The sequence below is a fragment of the Excalfactoria chinensis genome, chromosome 10 (assembly GCF_039878825.1).
Source record: "Excalfactoria chinensis isolate bCotChi1 chromosome 10, bCotChi1.hap2, whole genome shotgun sequence".
NCBI lineage: Eukaryota > Metazoa > Chordata > Aves > Galliformes > Phasianidae > Excalfactoria > Excalfactoria chinensis.
In genome coordinates, this window is record NC_092834.1 from 13,588,722 (window position 1) to 13,609,166 (window position 20,445).

Below are 20,445 nucleotides of genomic sequence, written 5' to 3' on the forward strand. Positions count from 1 at the left end.
GCCGCGGAACACAAGCATTGGTGTCGTGCTTGTGATAACGCCTGTGTCAAATGGCACTTTCTGCTTTATCTCAGTGCCATGTGCACCGCCGTCACCACATCAGCTCGTGGCATCTTACATTTCAACCTCTTGGTGCTGACAGCACATAACAGTGAGAAATACTGATGGTTAAAAATCACATCTCAAAAACATTAATTAAATGCCCTGCAGCATTAGCTTTAAAAATCATTCATAAGCATAAACAATCCAGTCAGATGAGTAGAACCAAGTTGTATTCCGACACACTTATAACAGAAACAAATGAAGACTGTATCACCCACAGTTTTAGCACTCAGCATCCCAGGCAACCACAGCAATAAATCACACACCCAGATCTTTGAAAGACGAATTGAGCGGGATTTGTTTTGACTGTTTCCAAAGAACCAAATCGGCAACAAACCCAGGCAGAAATAAAACACTTCCCACACACAGATATGGCGGTTAAATCAACTTAATTCTTGGCGATCACCTTTACAGCAGCAGTCACTGGAGGCAGAGGCTCATTCAGTACCTTGTTACAATGTGATTTCCAGCAGATACCATTTATTTGTCACTTGTGAGCATAAATTAATGAGGGAGCAGGCTATCCCCTCACTCCAAGAACTCATATTTGACAACTCAATTAGAAAAAAACAAAACCCAAGAGCCAAGCTCTGGATTCCAGGCCATGTCAGTTCAGCAGCTGCTACATGACTGAGGTAGCTGAGCAGCCGCAGCAGCAGCCAGCAGACTTCCCAGCCTTCTGCTCCTTCAGCTAGCACAGCTCTATTTATTTACCCAGTCAAACTGACACGTTATAGAAGTGTAAGATGCCTTTAAAAAAGCGCTCTGCAACTAGCACAGGGTGGAGTCCCACTGCACTGTCAGAGGAGTCACCCACTATATCTATTTTCTCATGCTATTCTTGGAGAATCAACACTGCTACCTTTGCTTGGTTTGCACATCCACGCTTCAAATTCTTCCAGATGAACATTACTGCTGTAGAGAAGGGAAGCAACACCATTTTTGGGCAGTTAATATCTGTAGTTTTTCCTTAGCAGCAACATCAGAATTCTTCTTCTGCATTTGGAAGACGCAAACTCTTAAATTTCTCGAGTTTCTCAATTGCAGAGGACACTGAAATTTCTCCATGAACTTTGTTGTCTCTTGTTCTCACATTGACAGCATGATTTGCTTTCTCCTTTTCACCAACCACTGCAAGATGTATCACAAACAAGATTAAGGTACCTTATTAAGTGAGCCTAGACAAACCATGCCCAACATCAGGACTTAAACGATACGCAGGAAGCCTCTGCAGTTACCTAAGATGAAGTTATATTGAGCCAGTTGTGCATTTCTGATTTTCTTGTTCAGTGTGCAGCTCTGATCTAGATCCACATCTGACATAAATCCTGCTTCAAAAAACTCACTGCAAACCTAAAAAAAGGCGTTTAACATTACAGCATGTATTTCTACAAGATTCCATCCAATAAATAATTCATATATGTAAACAATTTTGCTCTTAAGAACAGCTGTATTAATGAAGTCAACAAAATTATTTGAAGAAAATTGCACACACCCTTAAGAGCCTGACAGCACCTTAATGCTTAGCAACTCCTTGTTAGAAGAAATACAAGTTAGCATCCACATCAAACATTTGCTGATCCTGTCAGACAGCTACACTGCTGAATGCCAGAATGCCTCAGCCATAGAGAGAAGAAAAGGGGGTGGGAGGTTGATAAAAAGAACTTAAGCTAAATGCAGTGTAGCCAAGAGTATATAGGCTGGGAAATGGAAGAAACCAAGCCTACCCCTACTTTAAGCAGATAATTCTATAATGAAACATTTATTAGTATGTAAGGTTTGTAGCTCAGAGCATTTTTCCTGTAGTTATTACTGACACTTGTACATGGTAACAAAACCCCAAATATTTAGCTATATTTCCCTTTCTTGGGCTTACACAATTTTTAGAGGGCATGGAAGAAATGACTTGACCCCAAAGTGTCTCCCATATTAATAAAGCATTTACTGTTCGCTCAAGGATGAGTATTTAAGGAGCTACTAAAATTGCTTGTTTGCTACATATGGTTCTACTCTCACCTGCCGTGCATAGTCCTCAGAAGTAGGTCCCACAGGCACAACCATGACCTGCCGTGGAGACAGCCAGAATGGCCTGGTAACCCAACAAGAAAAAAAGATAAATGAGCATTCTACATTTTCATTCATATCCACAGAATTGTAAGCTAAGAATGTTGCATAACATTACATTTACACTTTCCAACTCACATAAAATATCAAACAGACTGAATCTAATGAAATGACACACGCAGAACTTTGGCCTTCAGTTCACTACCTACCAATTTCACAAATGTAAATAGAATTTCAGTTCTTCACATCATTTCTGCTTTCATTTATTACATAACTTTACAGTACTAAGTGGGCAGTCTCTGCATTTAAAGGTGAGAATTTGTTCTTCCTTAATCCTTCAATCTATTAAAGAAGAAATATCTTCAGAGCTAACTTGAGATGAACAACTTACAAATAAAAGAATGATCACATATTTAGGCTAATTTATGTCTGTGTAAGTAACTACTTTATATACACTGAGCATCTTCCAGTACCAAAACTGGATTCCTAGGGTAAGATGGAAGAAGTAAAATGCAGCACACACACATTCAGTTGCAATTCTTATCTCATAAAATTTCTGACCATGAGCTACTACTAATAGAACACACAGCAGGAACCATAAAACTAGATTTCTTTTCATCTCGCCTGATGTTGAGAAAACCTTACAGAAACCATTTTGCATTGGAATTAATATGATATTAGGGAAGACCTATATTTTCTAACCATGTTGTTAAACATTTGTCAGAACTGAATTTGTGCCACATACCATTTTCCTCCATAATTTTCTGCTAGAATAGCTATCATTCTCTCCACAGATCCCAAAACAGCTCTGTGAATAATCACTGGCCTCTTCTTATCATCTCCATCCTTACTGAAAAAGAACAAGATAATTTCAAAACCACACTTGTCCCAGATCACATCCATGCAATCCTACCAATTCTTTTGATTTTACTTATCGCAGAAAAAAAAAAAAAAAACCCACACACTAAGCAAATCTTGCCATTTGCTATTAAAAATCAACTTCAGAATGACTCGTGCTTTTAAAGGAATACTGAGAACTCAGAACGACTGTGACATGGACACAGATTCCTAAGTTTTAAAAATCATGTTCTACAATTGGGCTCCAAAGCTAACAGCTCCATGTCTCCGTATTTTAATACTTTATATCCTTCCTCTCTTTTCCACTATGACTTGAATTTATCTTCTTGCCCAGGATTTTACTTGCCCTCATTATTCACTTCTTCCTTTAAGTTACACACCTCTGATTATTAAAAAAAAAAAATAAAAATGCCAGCTGCTGTTTCTAACCTTATTTTCTGCTGACGAGCTATGATGTCTACTGAAGAATATGCAGCAGAACCAAAAATAACCAACACCTCCTTTGTATTATATAAAAATAAACACTGTAAGGAGAACAACCCAGAAGACATGGTTCTAAAATTAACCCACTCAGCTGATAAAATGTCTCATTTCTTAGCTGGAAGTCTAAGTGACATTTTCTTTAAAAAAACCTATTCGCATTTGTTTCATGTTCTTCAAGGTCACCCAATTCTATCCGACTAAAAGAACAAAGCATTTCCCTACTGCAAACACACCATCTCCTTAATGTATGTTCGAATATGAATGCTACATCCTCAAAGAAAACACAATGACTAGACTGAAATTAAGAACTGAGCCATATAATCAGTTGCCTACCAGTTTTCTCAAGACAAGTAGACAAGTCACCAGATTTCCCCACAAATAATGGCATTAACAATTAAAGTGAGCTACTGTTAGACTGAATAAACACCTTCATGTTCGGGACTCAGCTCTACACTCACAGGAGATGTTTCCCTTCATAAACCATTGCAGGCTGCTCAGATGCAAGCTGACAGTTTGTTAGGTGAGCAACAGAGAGTTAAGATATCTCCGCCTATGGAAACTGTAAATAAGTATTCTATTTGTTCTAGTTAGAAGAGGAAGATCAGTAGTTTAGTCACTCACCCAACATAAGTAAGATTAAATCGAATGGGTAGCTGGAAGTCAAGTTGGATAGTAGCACACTGATGGTATCTGCCAAGAGCATCTTTGATTTTAATATCAATCTGTGAATCATAAAATCATAGAATGGCCTGGGCTGAAAAGGACCACAATGATCATCCAGTTTCAGCCCCCCCCCCTCCGCTATGTGCCCAGAGCCACATCCAGCCTGGCCTTGAGTGACTCCAGGGATGGGGCATCCACAGCCTCCTTGGCAACCTGTTCCAGTGCATCACCACCCTGTGTGAAAAACCTCCTCCTAATATCTAACCTAAACGTCCCATCTCAGTTTAAAACCATTCCCTCTTGTCCTATCACTATCTACCCTTGTAAACAGTCATACCCCTTCCTGTTTATACACTCCCTTCAAGTACTGGAAGGTCACAATGAGATCTTCCCAGAGCCTTCTCTTCTCCAAAGAAAGATTACACAGTAACCCGATACAGGTTGCCTACATTGCTGTCCATTCCAAAGTTGTATTAAAATACTGATTCACCAACCTTAGGACCATAAAATGCCCCATCTCCTGGATTCAGTGTCCACTGTACTCCAAAGTTATCCAAGCTGTTTTGAAGTTGCTAATCATGAAACAGAAAGAGAAATATCAACAACAAAACCCCACAACCTTTACAGGTGTATGAGAGCTTTTCATTGCTGTCAAAGTACAAACGTTATTCTCAGAAATACTAAACAACTCAACATGCTGGATGACTATCATTCAAACATTCAGTCACTTATTATATTCTTTAAAATAAAAGCAGTTCCCTGTGAGCATTTTCTGATTAATCTGAGGGGAAAAAACAAAATAAAAAACCAGTTCAGGATAAGGGCCTCCCTAACAATGTAGATGTCCTCATTCTATTTAGAAACCTCACATATTGTACAGTTTTTCAACATGCATTTCTATTCGGGATAACAGCAGCTGATTTACATAATTTCACAAATGTCACCGTTCAACATGAAACAATTAAACTAAATATCTACTTCCGTAAAACCTTGCAGTATTGAAAACATACGTGAATACATACATATTCAATATACATATTGAATGTCAGTTACCTTTTCTGCACGATCCCAAATTTCTAATTCTCCTAGGTAGTTTTCGGGTCTTGTTGAAAGGTGCAGTTGGAAGGTAAAGCCGAAGATGGAATAAACTGACTTCAAGAAATCAAGACAGCCCTTAATTTCTTCTTCAATCTTAAACATAAGCAAGAGATTAGTTGAAAAATAAAACAATATTTTTTACAATTCGTTTACAATAAAACCTAATTGGATTTGCTGAATTCTTCATAACCAGGAGTTAAGAGGCCATTACATAACAAACATCACATATGAAAATTATATCCTAAGACCTAAGAAGAAAAAGCAAGGGGAAAAAAAAAAGTGGTGCTATGCCCTGGCTTCTGGAGATGAACTGATGAATTGCACAAGTCAGACTTGACAAGAGTGTGTCTACTTACTCACAATCCTCCACTACAATCTGGGGCCTGAGAGAATTAAGTACTCATTCAGTATTTGTACGGTAAGTAAAACACGATCAACAGACCTTTTCTTTCAGGGTGGTGGGAATGAAGGAAGAAAAAATATCTTGCCTTTTGTAATTTACTTGCCTGATATATCTATCTGACTCAAGGGAAAACTCCAATAAAAAGATCCTGTTCTGTAATTCATTTCAATAATGTTCCTCAAACATAGTTTTATTCTTTATATATAAGCATTTAACTCCAAAGAAAAAAAAAGAAAGCAAATTACAGCACTGCTATTTGAGAGACTTCTAACAAAATAACTTCAAAAGGCTACTGATGAGTGCTTCTACAAATAAGAAATATGAAGCATCAGATCATTAAATAGAAAATTCCTACATCTAAGAAGGAAAACACTGAAAGCAGCATAATGCAAAAAGCAATAGAAAAACAGAGTGACAATACTTCTAGGAGTTTTACTTTTTTAATGTGAGTTTGAGTTGGTGAGGATTCTCTTTTTTGGTTATCTTTTTATCCTTGTTTTACCTGTTCTATTGTACAGAAGATGTGAGCATCATCTTGTTGGAAGCGCCTTACGCGAGTCAAGCCACTTAAAGTGCCAGAGAGTTCATTTCGGTGAAGAACTCCAAAATCTGCAAGTCTTAGAGGCATTTCCCTCCAGGATCGTGGACGATGGGCAAACATCAAGCTAAAAGGAACATGAAGGAACCTTGCTTTTATCCTTCTTACAGAAGACTTAAGACAGTACATAAACTAGCAGTTAATATAGATGGTGATTTCACTGTTAAGCATTTTTTCGTTCAGACTGTTCATGCCGTAAAAGGCAGGCAAATGGAGAGCACAAGGCACTCAAAAAGCCTTCATAGAGACCACGTAGAAAAAAACAACCTAAGAACAACAATCAGAAATGTTGATACACTGTATCTGAAGCCTCAGTCTCACCAACACTACTTACATTTGCTACTGGTGCAGGTAATATTGATACACATAAATCTAGCTACTTAGTCTAGACCTACAAGTGTTTTACTTGGTCTGCTGCTGTAGACACCCCAGTTGCTCAGTAGTCTACCGCACATGTAGATGATAACCTGTACTGACACTACATTTATTGCTCCTCAGCCTCACAGGGACAAAAACAGTGAAGTAAGAAGGCTTTCAGTTGAATGTACAAACCAATGTCCTGGACAGTTCATCGGTTTAAGTGCAAAAGTTTCCTTCTCTATTTCAAAAGAGAACATATTTTCACTGTAGTGCTGCCAGTGCCCAGAAGTTTCCCAGAGTTTACTGTTGAAGATGTTTGGAGATGCAACTTCAGTAAAGTTACGCCTGTGATACTCCTCCTGTAGAACAAATCAAACATTTAAAGATGATACAATTTTCTACAAGCAATATCCTGATTTTCTTACTCTTTTTTTAAACTGTTTTCTTACTATGGCAGTTTACTGGGCTGTAACTGTGAAACATACGTCAGTTAATAATACTTTCATCTGTCCCACTTTGAAAAAGGCTAAATCTGTATAACCTTGGTGAAACTGGCATATGTTTACATACATAGACCCACCTCTCCCCCCTGAGAACAGCTCAGTGCTATGAATAGCATGCCACTTAAGATCAACAAAAGGTATTAAGTCTATACTCACTCGTATGAAATCTGTGAGTGTATTATAAAGAAAGGCACCTCTAGGGAGAAAAAAGCAGCTTCCAGGACTCAAGTCATGAAAGAAGAAGAGTTCTTGCTCCTATGTAAATTTAAAAGAGAATTCTGTAGCATAATTCCAGATATATCTCTATATATCCCTGCAGAAAACGACAATTTCACACACCGAGACTCCACAAAAATGAAGAGCCCAGTAGCTAGATGATTTCTAAAAGTTAACCATTTCTCAGCAACAGATGTTAATTTATCTCCAGTTCTTAGAAGTCCATAGTAGCATTGGTAGCCCACTTGACTTGGTGGCTACTTAAATGGACATTTCCTCAAAATCTTGAAGCCTTAAGTAATCTTATCATTAGTAACCAATGCAATTACACGAACACCCATGAGATCTGAGGGCTGGCAGCTTAAGTTCATGAGCTGGTCATTCTTCATCAGAATTACCTCAAATACAAACTCAGACACATGGCTCCGGTACATCTTAAGAGAACCTTACCCTCTTACATTTATTAGATACTAGACACATAGATAAAAGGTAAATTTTTTTGACAGTAGACAATTTGGTTTTGAAAATGCAAGTAAGTAATCACCAATTACTACATAAATGTTCAAGCCTTGCTGAGTTAATTGAAACAAACAAGAACTCCTTTGTCAGTTTTCTCTAAGTTTCTCATTGACTCTCCTTCTTCTGAGTTACCCCCAGCTGTTCATTACTGCTTATGAAGGCAGCCCATATTTGTTTTTTGGTACCTACCAACAAGTAACAAGAGGTTCACACTGGCATCCTGCTGGCTACTGATGCTAACAGTCATTTAACACTTCAGTGTTTCAATGTATATCTCTCTGCTTTCGACTGTATTGCCCATTGTGTGTGTTAAAACAACCAGGGGCTAACTCCCAACTTATTCCCAATGTTAATTCAGTATTTGTAAGCAACTGATAAGCCAAATTTGCATAAATGAAAATTTGCAAGATAAAGTACACTGTAAGATAAATTCACAGAACAGGTTCCCATTCGAATAATCCTAAAAAGAAGACAGGGTAAAAAATAAAAAGGAAGAGAATGAATTCTATTACAGTAGCATGAAAGAGAAACAGACCACAGAAGAGCACACCTTTCCGATTTTCCTATGATCCCGGTTTCTAGCTTCTTCCTGGAATTTTTCCCATTCCTTCATCATTTTATTATCAGGGAAGGATATTCCATAGATTCGTTGCAGAGTTTCCATGTCAGCTTTTCCTTCCCAGTACGTAGAGGAATTCTGGTGCACAAAACCCATAACTGAGGATAAGTATTGTTATACTCTCAGCAAGAATAGACGTTAATGCATTTGAATGTTATGGCCTTTAACTTGGTAAAAGAATTACATGCAGTCATCCAGCATTTATTTATATTACAGATACTTGCACTGCCTTTTAGTCAGCAAGCCTAATGCAGAAGCTATAAACAACAGTCACTGGTGAAGTCATATTTACTTTACTTAAATTCCCTATTTTAACTCAAACCATGTGTTACCTCACAGTGTATCTTCTGAAAAAAACAAAAAACCAACAGTATTCATTTAAGTTCAAAACAATGCAAAAAAATAAACACTTGTATTTGTTGTAACTAAAAAGTCCCATAGACCTCAGTCAGGAAGCAGAAGCAGAGTATAATTAATGTTCCAATGGGGTCAGTCTGACAACAACATCAGAATTAGCATCTGCAAGTAATTTAAACTGCATCATTCTTATCAGCAATGCCGTTTGCAAAGAGCAACCTTTACAGACCTGCCACTGCCCACTTTACCTGCTATGCCTTAAAGACCCCCACCTAACACTATTTTCTGACCCAATTTGCATCATGGATGCTCATTTACCACAGAAGGGATGGAACATGCATAAGGCATGTACAGAATAGCACAAAGATGTGACAGCTAGTACAAAGCCAGACTAGAACATCTGCACTACACAGTGCAATGCTGCTGAAGATACCAGCACATCAGCTTAGCCACATTAACTTCTCTACTGTACATGGGATAGCTAGTTCCACACCACTACCCTGAGTGCGTTTGCTTTGCTTTTCATTATAGTCATATAGTTCAACTGGACTAACACTCTCATTAAGAAAAGCAAAAAGATGCTATTGGTTTCCACTGAAGAGTGCTGTGCTAGTCAACAATGAGTGAGCCGTGGAAATGAAGGAAGGAGGAAAGTCAGTAGTTCTACTTGTTTGATGAGAAAGGGGAAATAAATAAGGGGCTATTTTTTAGAGTAAGCAAAGAAATCAATACAGTGGACCTCATCACTTCAGGAAAAACAGATAAAGAAATAAATCAACTGACCAGCTTATGGTAGTTAAGTTTTAAAATGTGGCTTATTTAAACTTACCTTAAATATTTTAAGGGCCTTAATTTTTCCAGTGTGTCTCACATGTGGGCCCCTGCAGAGATCTATCAGCGGACCACATCTGAACACCAAAAGAATTAAAGTGTTTATTCCAAAACAGTCCAGTTTTGTATTTTAAAATACAGTAACTAATGACATACAGGGTACTGCTTTATATGCTCAAATAATTAATAAGTATCTATGTATGTAATACTCAGCAAATCCCATACATCTTAAATCTAACTTCATCTGGTACTTAAAGATATTCACTTGGTCAACACTCATCACATTTGATGCATTACCAAAACCACTGTATCACACACAGCAACTCATATATTTCCATATGTAAATTCATTTAAAATTGCTCAGGAAATTTCAAACTGTATACATCAAACAAAAATTGTTTTTCCCATTTTCTTACTAATAAGTTTTACAGGATTCTCCACACACACTAAGCTAGAAGTTAGTTTTATCCATTATTCAGTCATTCAACTGCATCGGTGGTAATTTACTTTAATCTTTTCATTGAAGAGGCAAAGACTGAAAAGATCTGTCATTTGTCCACCAATGGAGATCTGACCCGTCCTAACAGAGAAAGGAAATATCTGGTTTTACATAAATTAATATTACTAATTGAAAGTCTAATTCCTGATTATACAAGTATTCAGAAATAAAACCAAAAATATTATCCTCTCAAATAAAATGAAATACATTTAACAGTATATGTGTTTTGTAACACCTTTTAATTTATTTTACCTGTAAACTGTGGTAGTTGGTGTGTTCACCTTCTCATTAAGGATACGGCACTTAAATTTGTTATACTGCGTGAGGAAACATGAGAACACAGGAACACCATTGCAACAACTACTAACATTCTATTCCAAAACAATGTATTAATACATTAATACATGTGCATCAGTAAAAGACTCACAACTAGCAAGTCAGATGGTCACATATACAATGTAAACATTCAACAGCTTTCCAGAAGGGTTATAAAACAAAAGGGGTAATAGACAAAGTCTATTGATTATCCTGACAAAGTGTTAAACATGGGGATTACTATCTGAAAACCTCAAAGGACTTCCAAGAGGCAATTACAACATAGCACAGTGAGACTGTTAATATTCACCATATAGTTAACATGAATGAACGTGTGCCATTTAAGCACCAATCTCACTTGAACTTGTGCAACAAGAAATTGTTTTTTTTATTGCTTGAAAAATACCTGAATACCTGTAAGGGATACGGAGAAGAGAGACAGAATGCTGCAGTTCTTTTTTATTATTATTAGATAGCTACAATTCTGATGCTATAGGTAGTATTTTATAGAAATTACATTTTAAAACATCATCATACCAGAATCACTGGCACTTCAAAGACGTACCTTAAACATGTCTAACAGGATTTCCTTCTTGACTTCCAGCCTTTCAAAAGGCTGCTTCTCTTTTATGATATTTTTACAGCGGTTCTCTAGTGCTGGAAATTCAGTACTAGATACACCTCTAAACAAACAGACAAGGACAAAAGAAACTCGAATCAATTATTCTGATACATTATTTAAGTAATCACATTACAGCGGTCTACTTTGAAAACCACAGGACATGTGATTTGTCACCACAGAAAGCAACAAAGCTCTGAAACACAAACAGTATCACTCCAAACAATCCCATTCAAATTTACCCAGGTAACAGTCTTCACTTTGTTCAAGTGTCCGGAAGACTATTAGCTCCAAGTACATTTGGCCAAATCCCACACACATCCCATGTGTGATTCTTCGAGGAAACTTCCTCTTCCATGTCCCAGGAATTTCAGGAAGTTTTACCAAACCACCCCATGTTTTTTTCCCCCCCACAAATCATTCAAAAATCCCAAGTCCTGAGCAGCTGCCTGAACACTGTTCTTGAATTTAAGTATTTAGACAAACACTCCTTCCATACATCTCCACTAAAAGACGGACAACTTCTCAGATTTAGACAATATTAGAGATGCATGACTTTACTTTTAACATACAGAAACATTATGGAGTAAAATACTATGGTGTTGCACTTTAGAAACAAGTGCTAAAGCTCTTACTGAATATTTACCTGTCCTCAATGTACATGTCATAATAAGGAGAAAATCCATTCTCAATTGGTGGTCCATAGCACAAGCAGCCTCCATAGTATCCTTCCATGGCCTCTCCAAGAATATGAGCACTCGAATGCCAGTAAACCTGCAAGAAGTCAGAAGAGCAAGTTGTGGGATCATCATTGTTACAGAATTGAAAATAAAAAAACACACAAAACATGTTAAGGCTGAAGATGAGAAACTGATAAATCAGTCATTGCTTTTTAAACTCCGTGTGAATGATACCTTTTTTTTTTTTTTTTTTTTTTTGCTGACATTTTTAACCATGACAAATATTTATTATTTGATTTTTAATGTGATAACTGCTTCTTTGACAATACACTGGCAGCCATAGCATTAAAGCCTCATCTTACTTTAGTCTGAAATATAATTATACCTCTGCAGAACTTGGTCATCGTAATAGTCATATTCTGTTCATTTATTAGCAAGTCAGTTTCCAGTCAGTTTGAAGCCTACGCAGCTTTAACTACATGCAAAGCAATACAGACAAGTTGCTGTTGTTCCCACATAGTACACTCACAGCAAGATTGTAAACCACGCTATGTGTAACACCAGTTTGGGAGTCAACAACTCCATAGATAAATACCCACCTATCTTCTAAGCCCCTACTAATACTTAATAGCCCAAAAGGCCTGTGAAATGCCTTGAACAAACTTAACCCTGTGAATTGGACAAAATGAAGTCTCAGTCCAATGCATAAACATGGCCTAGAATCCTAATGCCACAAAAAATTCCTGGGCATGTCACTAACTATATTCATAGCTTAAGTGACCAAGACGTGCTTACCTGTTTCTAACAAGTAGCATCAATACACAGATATATATATTTTGTTTATGACTCAAATTTGATATTACGTAATTTCTAGAGAATTCTAAGGCAATCTCACTGCTTCCTTCAGTGTCAGATCTGTAGACACATCCTTTGAACACACCATAAGTCACACAACTTACACAAACAACTTCAACTAAGTACACAAATCAAGACGCTGCACACAAAATCTGAATCTCATATGAGAAATTACCTGTTTATGTGCAAAAGGAAAGGAAAGAACAGTAAGAATTATTTCACCTATACAGTAGTTACATAATATCTAAACATCTTGTCAAATAATGATAAAAATTAATTGAACTGTTTTTTGGATTTTTTTTTTTTTTAAATACAACATTTAAAAAGCACAAAGCTACAATCAATTCAGTGACATCAATTCTTTTCATCAAGTAAAAAAACAGATTTATTTACAGCTTGTGCTTCTTCGTTATCAAATGTAAGCAGCTCCAGAGCACAATCTCCCTCCAACGGACGATCCAGGTCCCACAGTTCACCATTCACTTTGGCTATGACTGCATTTGAAGCCAACCCTTGACTAAAAGATACAAAGAGACCAAAACATTTAGGTTCAAATTTGCAAAAGTGGTTGGGTTTCTATACCTGATGACCCCACTCACATCTTACAGCACCTAAAGACATTTAGTCTTTATGTTTTGCGTGTTCTTCACTGTTTTTTTCTTTTTTTTGGGGGGGAAGGGGGGCTCTGTGTTTTTTGGTGTGTGTTTTTTTTTTTTTCCTACTTTCAAAGCACAGACTTCTGAGGACTTCAGAGTTCATTCAACTTCCAGTATTAGGGATCTGCACATAATAAGTTTACATGATCAGCCAGTAACTCACAAACCTTTATGTCTCTTAGTTCTTAACAGTCCGACTAATTGTCACATTTTTTAATAGGAAGAAAGCACAATGATCTCAGCACACAGCCTCAAGCATCACCCATAATGGTAATGCACATCCCTGCTACTGCCTTGGCATTCAGCAGAGGCTTCAACAATGCTTTTCAAGTAAAGAAACTCAGGAGTCACCATTCACCAACTATGACACACACGTTTTAGACAAGGTAAGAGGCAAATAACAGTAACAGATTTATCACCCCAAAAATACAATTCCTTCAGTCTGCAAGTTACCTGATTCCTACAGCCAGTTGATAGGGTGTGGTTTTCCAAGACTCCCCATCAGCTATTTTTCCATCTGTCAGTGTAATTTTGATAGGTTTTGCCTCATTGGCTGCTCTGTAAGCTAGCAAAGCATCATGTTCTTTCTTCAGTGTTTCGTAAAGCTTCAGTCTGTCTTCTATGAAACTTGGCTCACACTTTAACTGTGACAAGGAAGTGAAATAATACATGTTAGCCAAAAATTATTTGCAAAAGAAATGGAAGGAAGAGGTTCACAGTGCTGATACATCCCTAGAGGTTACAACTGAGACTAGATTTCAATATAGTAGAACTTACACTAACGTGGAGTAAAGCATTTGTAAACAATAGCCCAGTTCAAACTGCTGACTATCTTATAGTGGCTTTCCAATATTCCAATGCACCCTCATCCATCTGGATCTAAATGACTTTATGTCTCTGTCCTCAGAAAGCAGCCCATACTTCTGCCCCATTCTGCATTTGGTTGACATCCCAGAGAAGTTTGGATCACTCCAACAAGAGCTCACTTCTGCTGGTCCTTTCAAAGAACCAGATTCAAGTAACTGAAAATAGTCTGGGGAAGGTTTCCTTTAGTTCAGCAGGAAACAAATTATGATCAAACAACAGCCACTGCTGTCAACATTCTCCTTCACAGTGTGCATTAGCTATTCATGAAACACCTCTCTCTTTAGCATCCACTGTATTCTGACCCTTATTTCCCCAAAGCCCACATACAACCATCATATAGAAAGTAGAGCACTGTAAATGTGTAAGAATTCCACGTGCATGTTGAAAGTCTCTGATGATACATTTTGTCAGTACGTACATTATAGGAAGCCTTCTTCCCAAATCTGAGATTTCAGAATATGAGAGGTACTTCAGATTTCAGTATCTCTCCTGAATGGAATATCAAACAAAACCATTCCTCTTTTAATTACACGGTATTAAATCCACTTACTTCACTCTTGTGTCCACTGACGACCTCCTTTTCCTTCTGCTCCACCGCAACAGCAGGCTTTGCTGTGGAGGCTTCCTGAAAACAGTGAGAACATGAAGTACAACACTCTGCTTTTGAGGCTTTCCCAAGCAGCCACCGAACACACCAAAACCGGCCAGCCCGGTCCTGGGCTAAAAAGGCAGTCAGCTCACACAAAGACATTCCTTCGTACACACACAAGTCACCTAAAGCAAGAACTGGGCCACAGCATCTGACAGTCAGCAAGCACTGCAAGGCTGCTGACCAGCCTTCCCAACATTACTTTCTCAACGTTGTTTCAGTCACTACCGCCAAGATCCTGAGGCGTTTACAAGGCCCGGTCAGCAATAGAAACAGGCTTCGGTGACATGATACAGTAATTCTGTGCTTACGGACCGCTCGCACGGTGAGGAGCAGCACCGCTCCGTGCCCACGGGCACGGCCGTGACCCGGGCCGGGTGTCCGCTCGCAGGCCGCCCCGCCCAGGAGCCCCTTCCCCCGGCAGGCCCGGCCATCCCGCCGCGCCCCGAGCACCGATACCTCGCTGCCGGCTCGGGGCTCCGCCCGGGCCAACTCGGCCTCCAGGCTGCGGCGCAGATGCAGGAGGCGGTAGCGCAGCTTCTCGTTCTCGGCCCTCAGCCGCTGCAGCTCGGGGCTGCAGCCCTCGGCACAGCGCGGCCCGTCCCGCTCCTTCAGGCGGCCGACCTCCGCCGCCAGCCAGCGCAGCTCCTGCTCCTGCCGCGACACGCGGCACTCCACCGCCTCGGCAGCCGCCATCTTCTCCCGGCGGGCAGCCCGGCTGCTGCCTCCGCCCTCTGCGCCGGGACGCGGCCCCGCCCCGCCTGCCCGCGCGGATACGGAGCCGCCCGCGACGCGGCTGAGCCTTCCGGGCTGCCCGGCGGGCCCGGTCCGGATACGTGGCGTGCGTTGACGGGGGAGCCTGCCCCGCTAAGGCCGCTTTACGGGTGGGCTGCTCCGGTGGCGCTGTGCCTCGTACCGCCTGAGCGCCGCTGTCGGCTGGGGAGGTGCTGATTGGGCAGTGGAACTAAAGAGCATCTTTAGACAAATTGCAGAACTTCCGCACCGAGGAATCATTGAATCACAGAATCAATTGTGGGATGTGCCCACAGTTTGGTGCGCTTCTTATGATACTGATAGGTAACAGAAAAGCTTAGCAGAAGCTGTAGTGGCTGAGAAGGCTGATTAATCAGTTCCTATGTACCCGGAATTACAGATTTCATCAAAATCTTTTACCTACTTAGATATCACAGTATTTATATTAGAAGAACTACTGAGACCAACAAATGGGATACAAAAATAGCATGAGTTTTGATTGAGAATACAAAGAAAATGGGTGAGCAGTATTTGTACTACCCTTATGGAGGTTCAAAAATCAAAGGCGGTTTTAGGAGTTCAGGGTTTTGTGGTTGCCTCAAATATATTCCAGGCCTTCCAGATAGGCTGACCACTTTCTCTGCCTCCTGTGCACTACCCTTGGTTAGCCATGTTACCTGGGTACAAGTCAGATCACTGGTACCTTTCACCACCTTTCTTCTCCCCAAGGGTCACCTGCCATGTGGTGTGCAACACTGTGCAATGCATAAGCAGTTCTACTGGAATAGATTTGCAAGGATTACAGAAGCAGTGACAATTTCATCGCTATGGTCAATAAGCCACCACGTTCCATAAGGGGACCATGGCAAAATAACATGTAATTTCACTCCTTACTCCAGCTGAGGTCACATTCGAGGCTTGTTATATCTGCAGCCAACCACAAGGTGACAGGCGTTGCTTCTGAACAGTTGCATGAAACCTGACTGGTTCACTGTCTGGTGGCACGCATAATGCAAATCCTAAATGATGAAATGGTCAGTGGTCAACTTCAGTGATAACTGATAAACACCTGAAACTTCAGAAGCAGAATCAGCCTAACAGGAAGATGCGATGGCTGCTACTTAGGAAATCAGAAAGCATTATAAAGCTTATTTTCCTGGAAGACTGGGAAGTGTTTTTGTTTGCTGCACGATAGGTAAAGAGACCCTAAGAAATTCTGCAGGTAAGAGCCGCACAAGTGAGGACATGGACATGTTATCAGTTGGAAGTAATGGAAGCAGAAAAACCAGACTGAGAAATGGGAGGAGGAGGCGGGAAATGCTCATAGCTTTTCCAGACGGGGAATTCGTGTTGACAGAAACTATGAAAACAAGAACAAAAAGCCCATGTATTAAGCAGCATTTGCGTAAGGAAGGTTATGTAAGATGTGATCCTCAATGAATGATTATCAGTGGCAGAACACCTCCATCAGGATCGCAGTAATCTTCATGTTAAACCTGGTTCACAAAACAGATGCTTCAACTGTGTTTTGTTTTGCCTGGGCACAATTTAGAGATACAAACATTAAAAAGTGGATGTTTTCTCTGTGACATATTGATTTTAACAACTAAAACAGCCATTTTGTAATGTATTTCTTTTTTCCCTTTCACGTAAAGGTTTGCAATATATTCCCAGAAACATGCTTTTTAAACGTCTAATTCTATCACACTATAAATTTAATATTTTATGAAAGAGTGATAAGAGGAGCACTTACACAGTTATTATAACCTCTGAGGAATACCAAATTAAAGTGTACAGAAGACACTGTCATGTAGCAGCTTGTATAGATTATTTCTATTTGATCAGCTGTCTTCTCGAACGAATTACATTTTGCAAAGGGATATCTTTGAAGATCAGTTACAGAATTACAAAGTAACAGTTAAATAAGCAATTCTCAGTCTCATCATTACGGTTCAGAAGCCGTTAACAGTTGTAAAGGGCTAATTAGTGTAATGTAATCCTCTTAGGAGGCTGCAGGCACTGAGCTAGATTTCTTTATAATTTCTATGTAGGCCTTCTTTCTTCCATTAGAATTACAATAATTACAGTCGGCAGTATGTATTTGCATTCTATCCATCCACATTATGTTTACTTTGCATACTGAAGACTGCACAGTAAATACAGAGGCAGAATTTTGTATTTATATACCAACATGTTTGGAAGAATAGGCAAATCTTGGTTTTATAACTGTGCAAAATATACCAAAAGAGAAAATGAAAATAGGAATAAGTGGCTTTCTGAAATCCCAAGCAATCAGAGAGAGAAAATACTGGAAGAGCTGGATGTGAACAAAGTGCTGTCATATTTGGTTTACAAGAGAGTCTTTTCCTTGGAGGAATACAAAGACATTTGGTCCCGGGAAAGCTACGAGAAGAGAACTGAATATTTTTTAGATAAACTATCATTAAAAGGCCCAAGTGCTTTCTCTGCTTTTTGTTCCATTTTGGAGGAGGTCTGCCCTAACTTGCTGACATGTTTTCTCCTTGGCTATGAAGGTAAGGTCACTGTCTGCTCTGAAATGCTTAAGTGTATATTGGTAATGTCTTGGAATCCTTTGACACTAATAGTTACTTGCTATAATTAGTGTTTACTTTCTCCCTTGCACTAAACAAGGGAGAGTATTTCTTCTCTGTATGGTTTGTATAAAAGAGAAAATCATGAGAAGGAAAATGTATTAAACAAATATATGTCGTCTTGAGCACTGTTGTTGAATATTTAAACTGTTAGCAAATTACTGTATTTTAACGTTGCTGCTAATAACAAATAACAGTCGGGATAAGGAAAAGGATTCCTAAGTAATACTGACAAGGCTTAGCTCAGAAATGTAACACTGTTGTTTCAGTCTCTTTTCCTTTTCTACGATATTTAAAAATAGACTGATAGTATTTGTGTGTGATCTCCTCCACGTTTTCCTTGTGAGTTGTATTATTTATTATACCTATCAACAAACAACTGCTGAAAAGGGTTGCATTACTAAATATTGTTGGTATACAAATATCAACAGAACAATTGAAATTAATCAGAATGCTCTTTGGAAGCATTCATAGTATTTAAGAAACAATGTTGACTAAATGTTAGCAGTGATAATGTGAAAAAAATGCGGTATTCACAATTATATCCTAGTGACCTATTTTTCCATTTTCGTGTCTATTTTATTCCAAATTTGAGTCTTTCAAGGCTGAGTTTTCTCACTAAAGATTGCAGAGTTATGTTCAAGGCTTGTGTATAGAATGTCCTTTTAGCATGTAATTAAAATATTGTAATTAAAATATTGTATTTTACAATATTTGGTAACAGATTTGAACACCTAAGTGTTACGGTTCTTCATAAAGAAAAACTGTAGGACTGAATATCATAGGGATTTTGATAAAATAAATAAGAAAAATTAAAGTCTAAAATCATGTTGACCTTTAAAATAGCTACAGTCTGTGTTGTCTCTTGAAAACCTGATAGTTTTAACTTGGCAGTTAGAGATCCAATTATTTCAGAAGGCAACAGACATTTTACCATAATTTACTTGTGAACAGATGTCCATACAGTGTATCTTTTCAAGACCAATTTACGTACAGTTTTATGGCAGTCCCAGGAAAATGACAGTATGGTGGATTTCTCAAGTGCTCTTGTGCATTTTAAAACATTTAGAATAGAATGCTTTACATGGAGAACTACCAGTTTTGAAAAGGCTGCTTAAGGTCTTTTCACATCATCAGTCTTTTGAAAAAGTACAACACAAACCTAAACACAATGAGTTATTAATATGTTATAAACCCAAGCCTTTGAGAATATTTATTTTCGACTCAGTTTTTCGGTTTCCTCTGAATTATCTGCAAGGACAGTGCAGAGAAAATTTTCTTTTACTCCACCTAACCATTTGATACAGAAGCATGTCACAGAACAGCCTTACATCTTCATGGGAGTACAAGGCTTGGGGACAAGCGCTAATCTGGAGGGTAGATTTGCACCCTCTGCAGCTGAGTGCAACTCAAGGACTCTGTCTCCCTGACAACATCATAGCAGATATGGAGGAAAAATAAGAAAGCCAGTGCTGCACATTTCTAAAAGAGTAAAGGATACTGTTGGAACAGCGTCCCCAATCCATGCTGTCTGTCTGTGCCTTGTGCAGGCAGAAAAATGCCTCGGGCTGCCTTAGCTCATTCACTATTACTCTTGTTCCTCCTTCCCCTCCCCCCTAGCATACATCAAATATGCAAAGCCCATTTTAGAATCTGTTATTGCTAATAATCTACAAGATAACGGGCAAAGAAAAACACGTGCTATGTTCACAGTAAGTCATGCACATAATAGGCTTTAATTCACAAACATATATTGCAGATTCAATTAAATTGCAGTTTTTTGTACATTGTGAATTTTTCTAGATGGATTCTGATAAATCCTGTTCTGAGGTACAGAGAAAGGTATGATGAGAAAGAACGTTGTTTATTATTTCCAGTAAAATAATTTTCTTCAGTACCCTGTAAGAGCTGATTATAAGACAAAGGATTCAAAATGGAAGGAATACTGCCCGATTCAGACGCGTGGTCAGAGGTTTGCTGTGCCTGCGGTAAATGGCTTCAGCATCACAGCAGGCATAGCACTTGCGTGCCATCCTGCCCACTGTACTTGTTAAAGAGGCTCTTTATTGCAGGCTGACTGAGCACACCAAGTAGAATCAATCCATGCTATCGATCAACTGCATGCACAGCAGAGGCCAGTTTCTGTTTTCTGGACCTGGCCGTGTTGGCAGATATGGGTATTTTAATGTTTCCATTGTCTTCATGCCCTACAGAAAGAACCATCTGATAGGTGGTGGAAATGTGGCATGGTTCCAAGAGGTCACTC

At 38.9% G+C, this 20,445-nt stretch overlaps 1 protein-coding gene across 1 annotated transcript; it reads right to left on the reverse strand.

Moving 5' to 3' along the window:
- Positions 1 to 250: 250 nt before the first annotated feature.
- On the reverse strand, positions 251 to 15,579 carry TARS3 (threonyl-tRNA synthetase 3). Its single transcript, XM_072345613.1, has 19 exons — positions 15,274 to 15,579; positions 14,716 to 14,790; positions 13,752 to 13,942; positions 13,036 to 13,159; positions 11,754 to 11,881; positions 11,054 to 11,171; positions 10,426 to 10,490; positions 9,673 to 9,751; positions 8,418 to 8,564; positions 7,289 to 7,387; positions 6,822 to 6,988; positions 6,174 to 6,336; positions 5,224 to 5,361; positions 4,665 to 4,742; positions 4,129 to 4,229; positions 2,912 to 3,016; positions 2,119 to 2,191; positions 1,341 to 1,455; positions 251 to 1,233 (listed from the first exon to the last, which is right to left on the reverse strand). The coding sequence occupies exons 1-19, from the start codon at positions 15,508 to 15,510 to the stop codon at positions 1,085 to 1,087; spliced, it is 2,352 nt and encodes a 783-aa protein (XP_072201714.1). The 5' UTR covers positions 15,511 to 15,579; the 3' UTR covers positions 251 to 1,084.
- Positions 15,580 to 20,445: the final 4,866 nt, after the last annotated feature.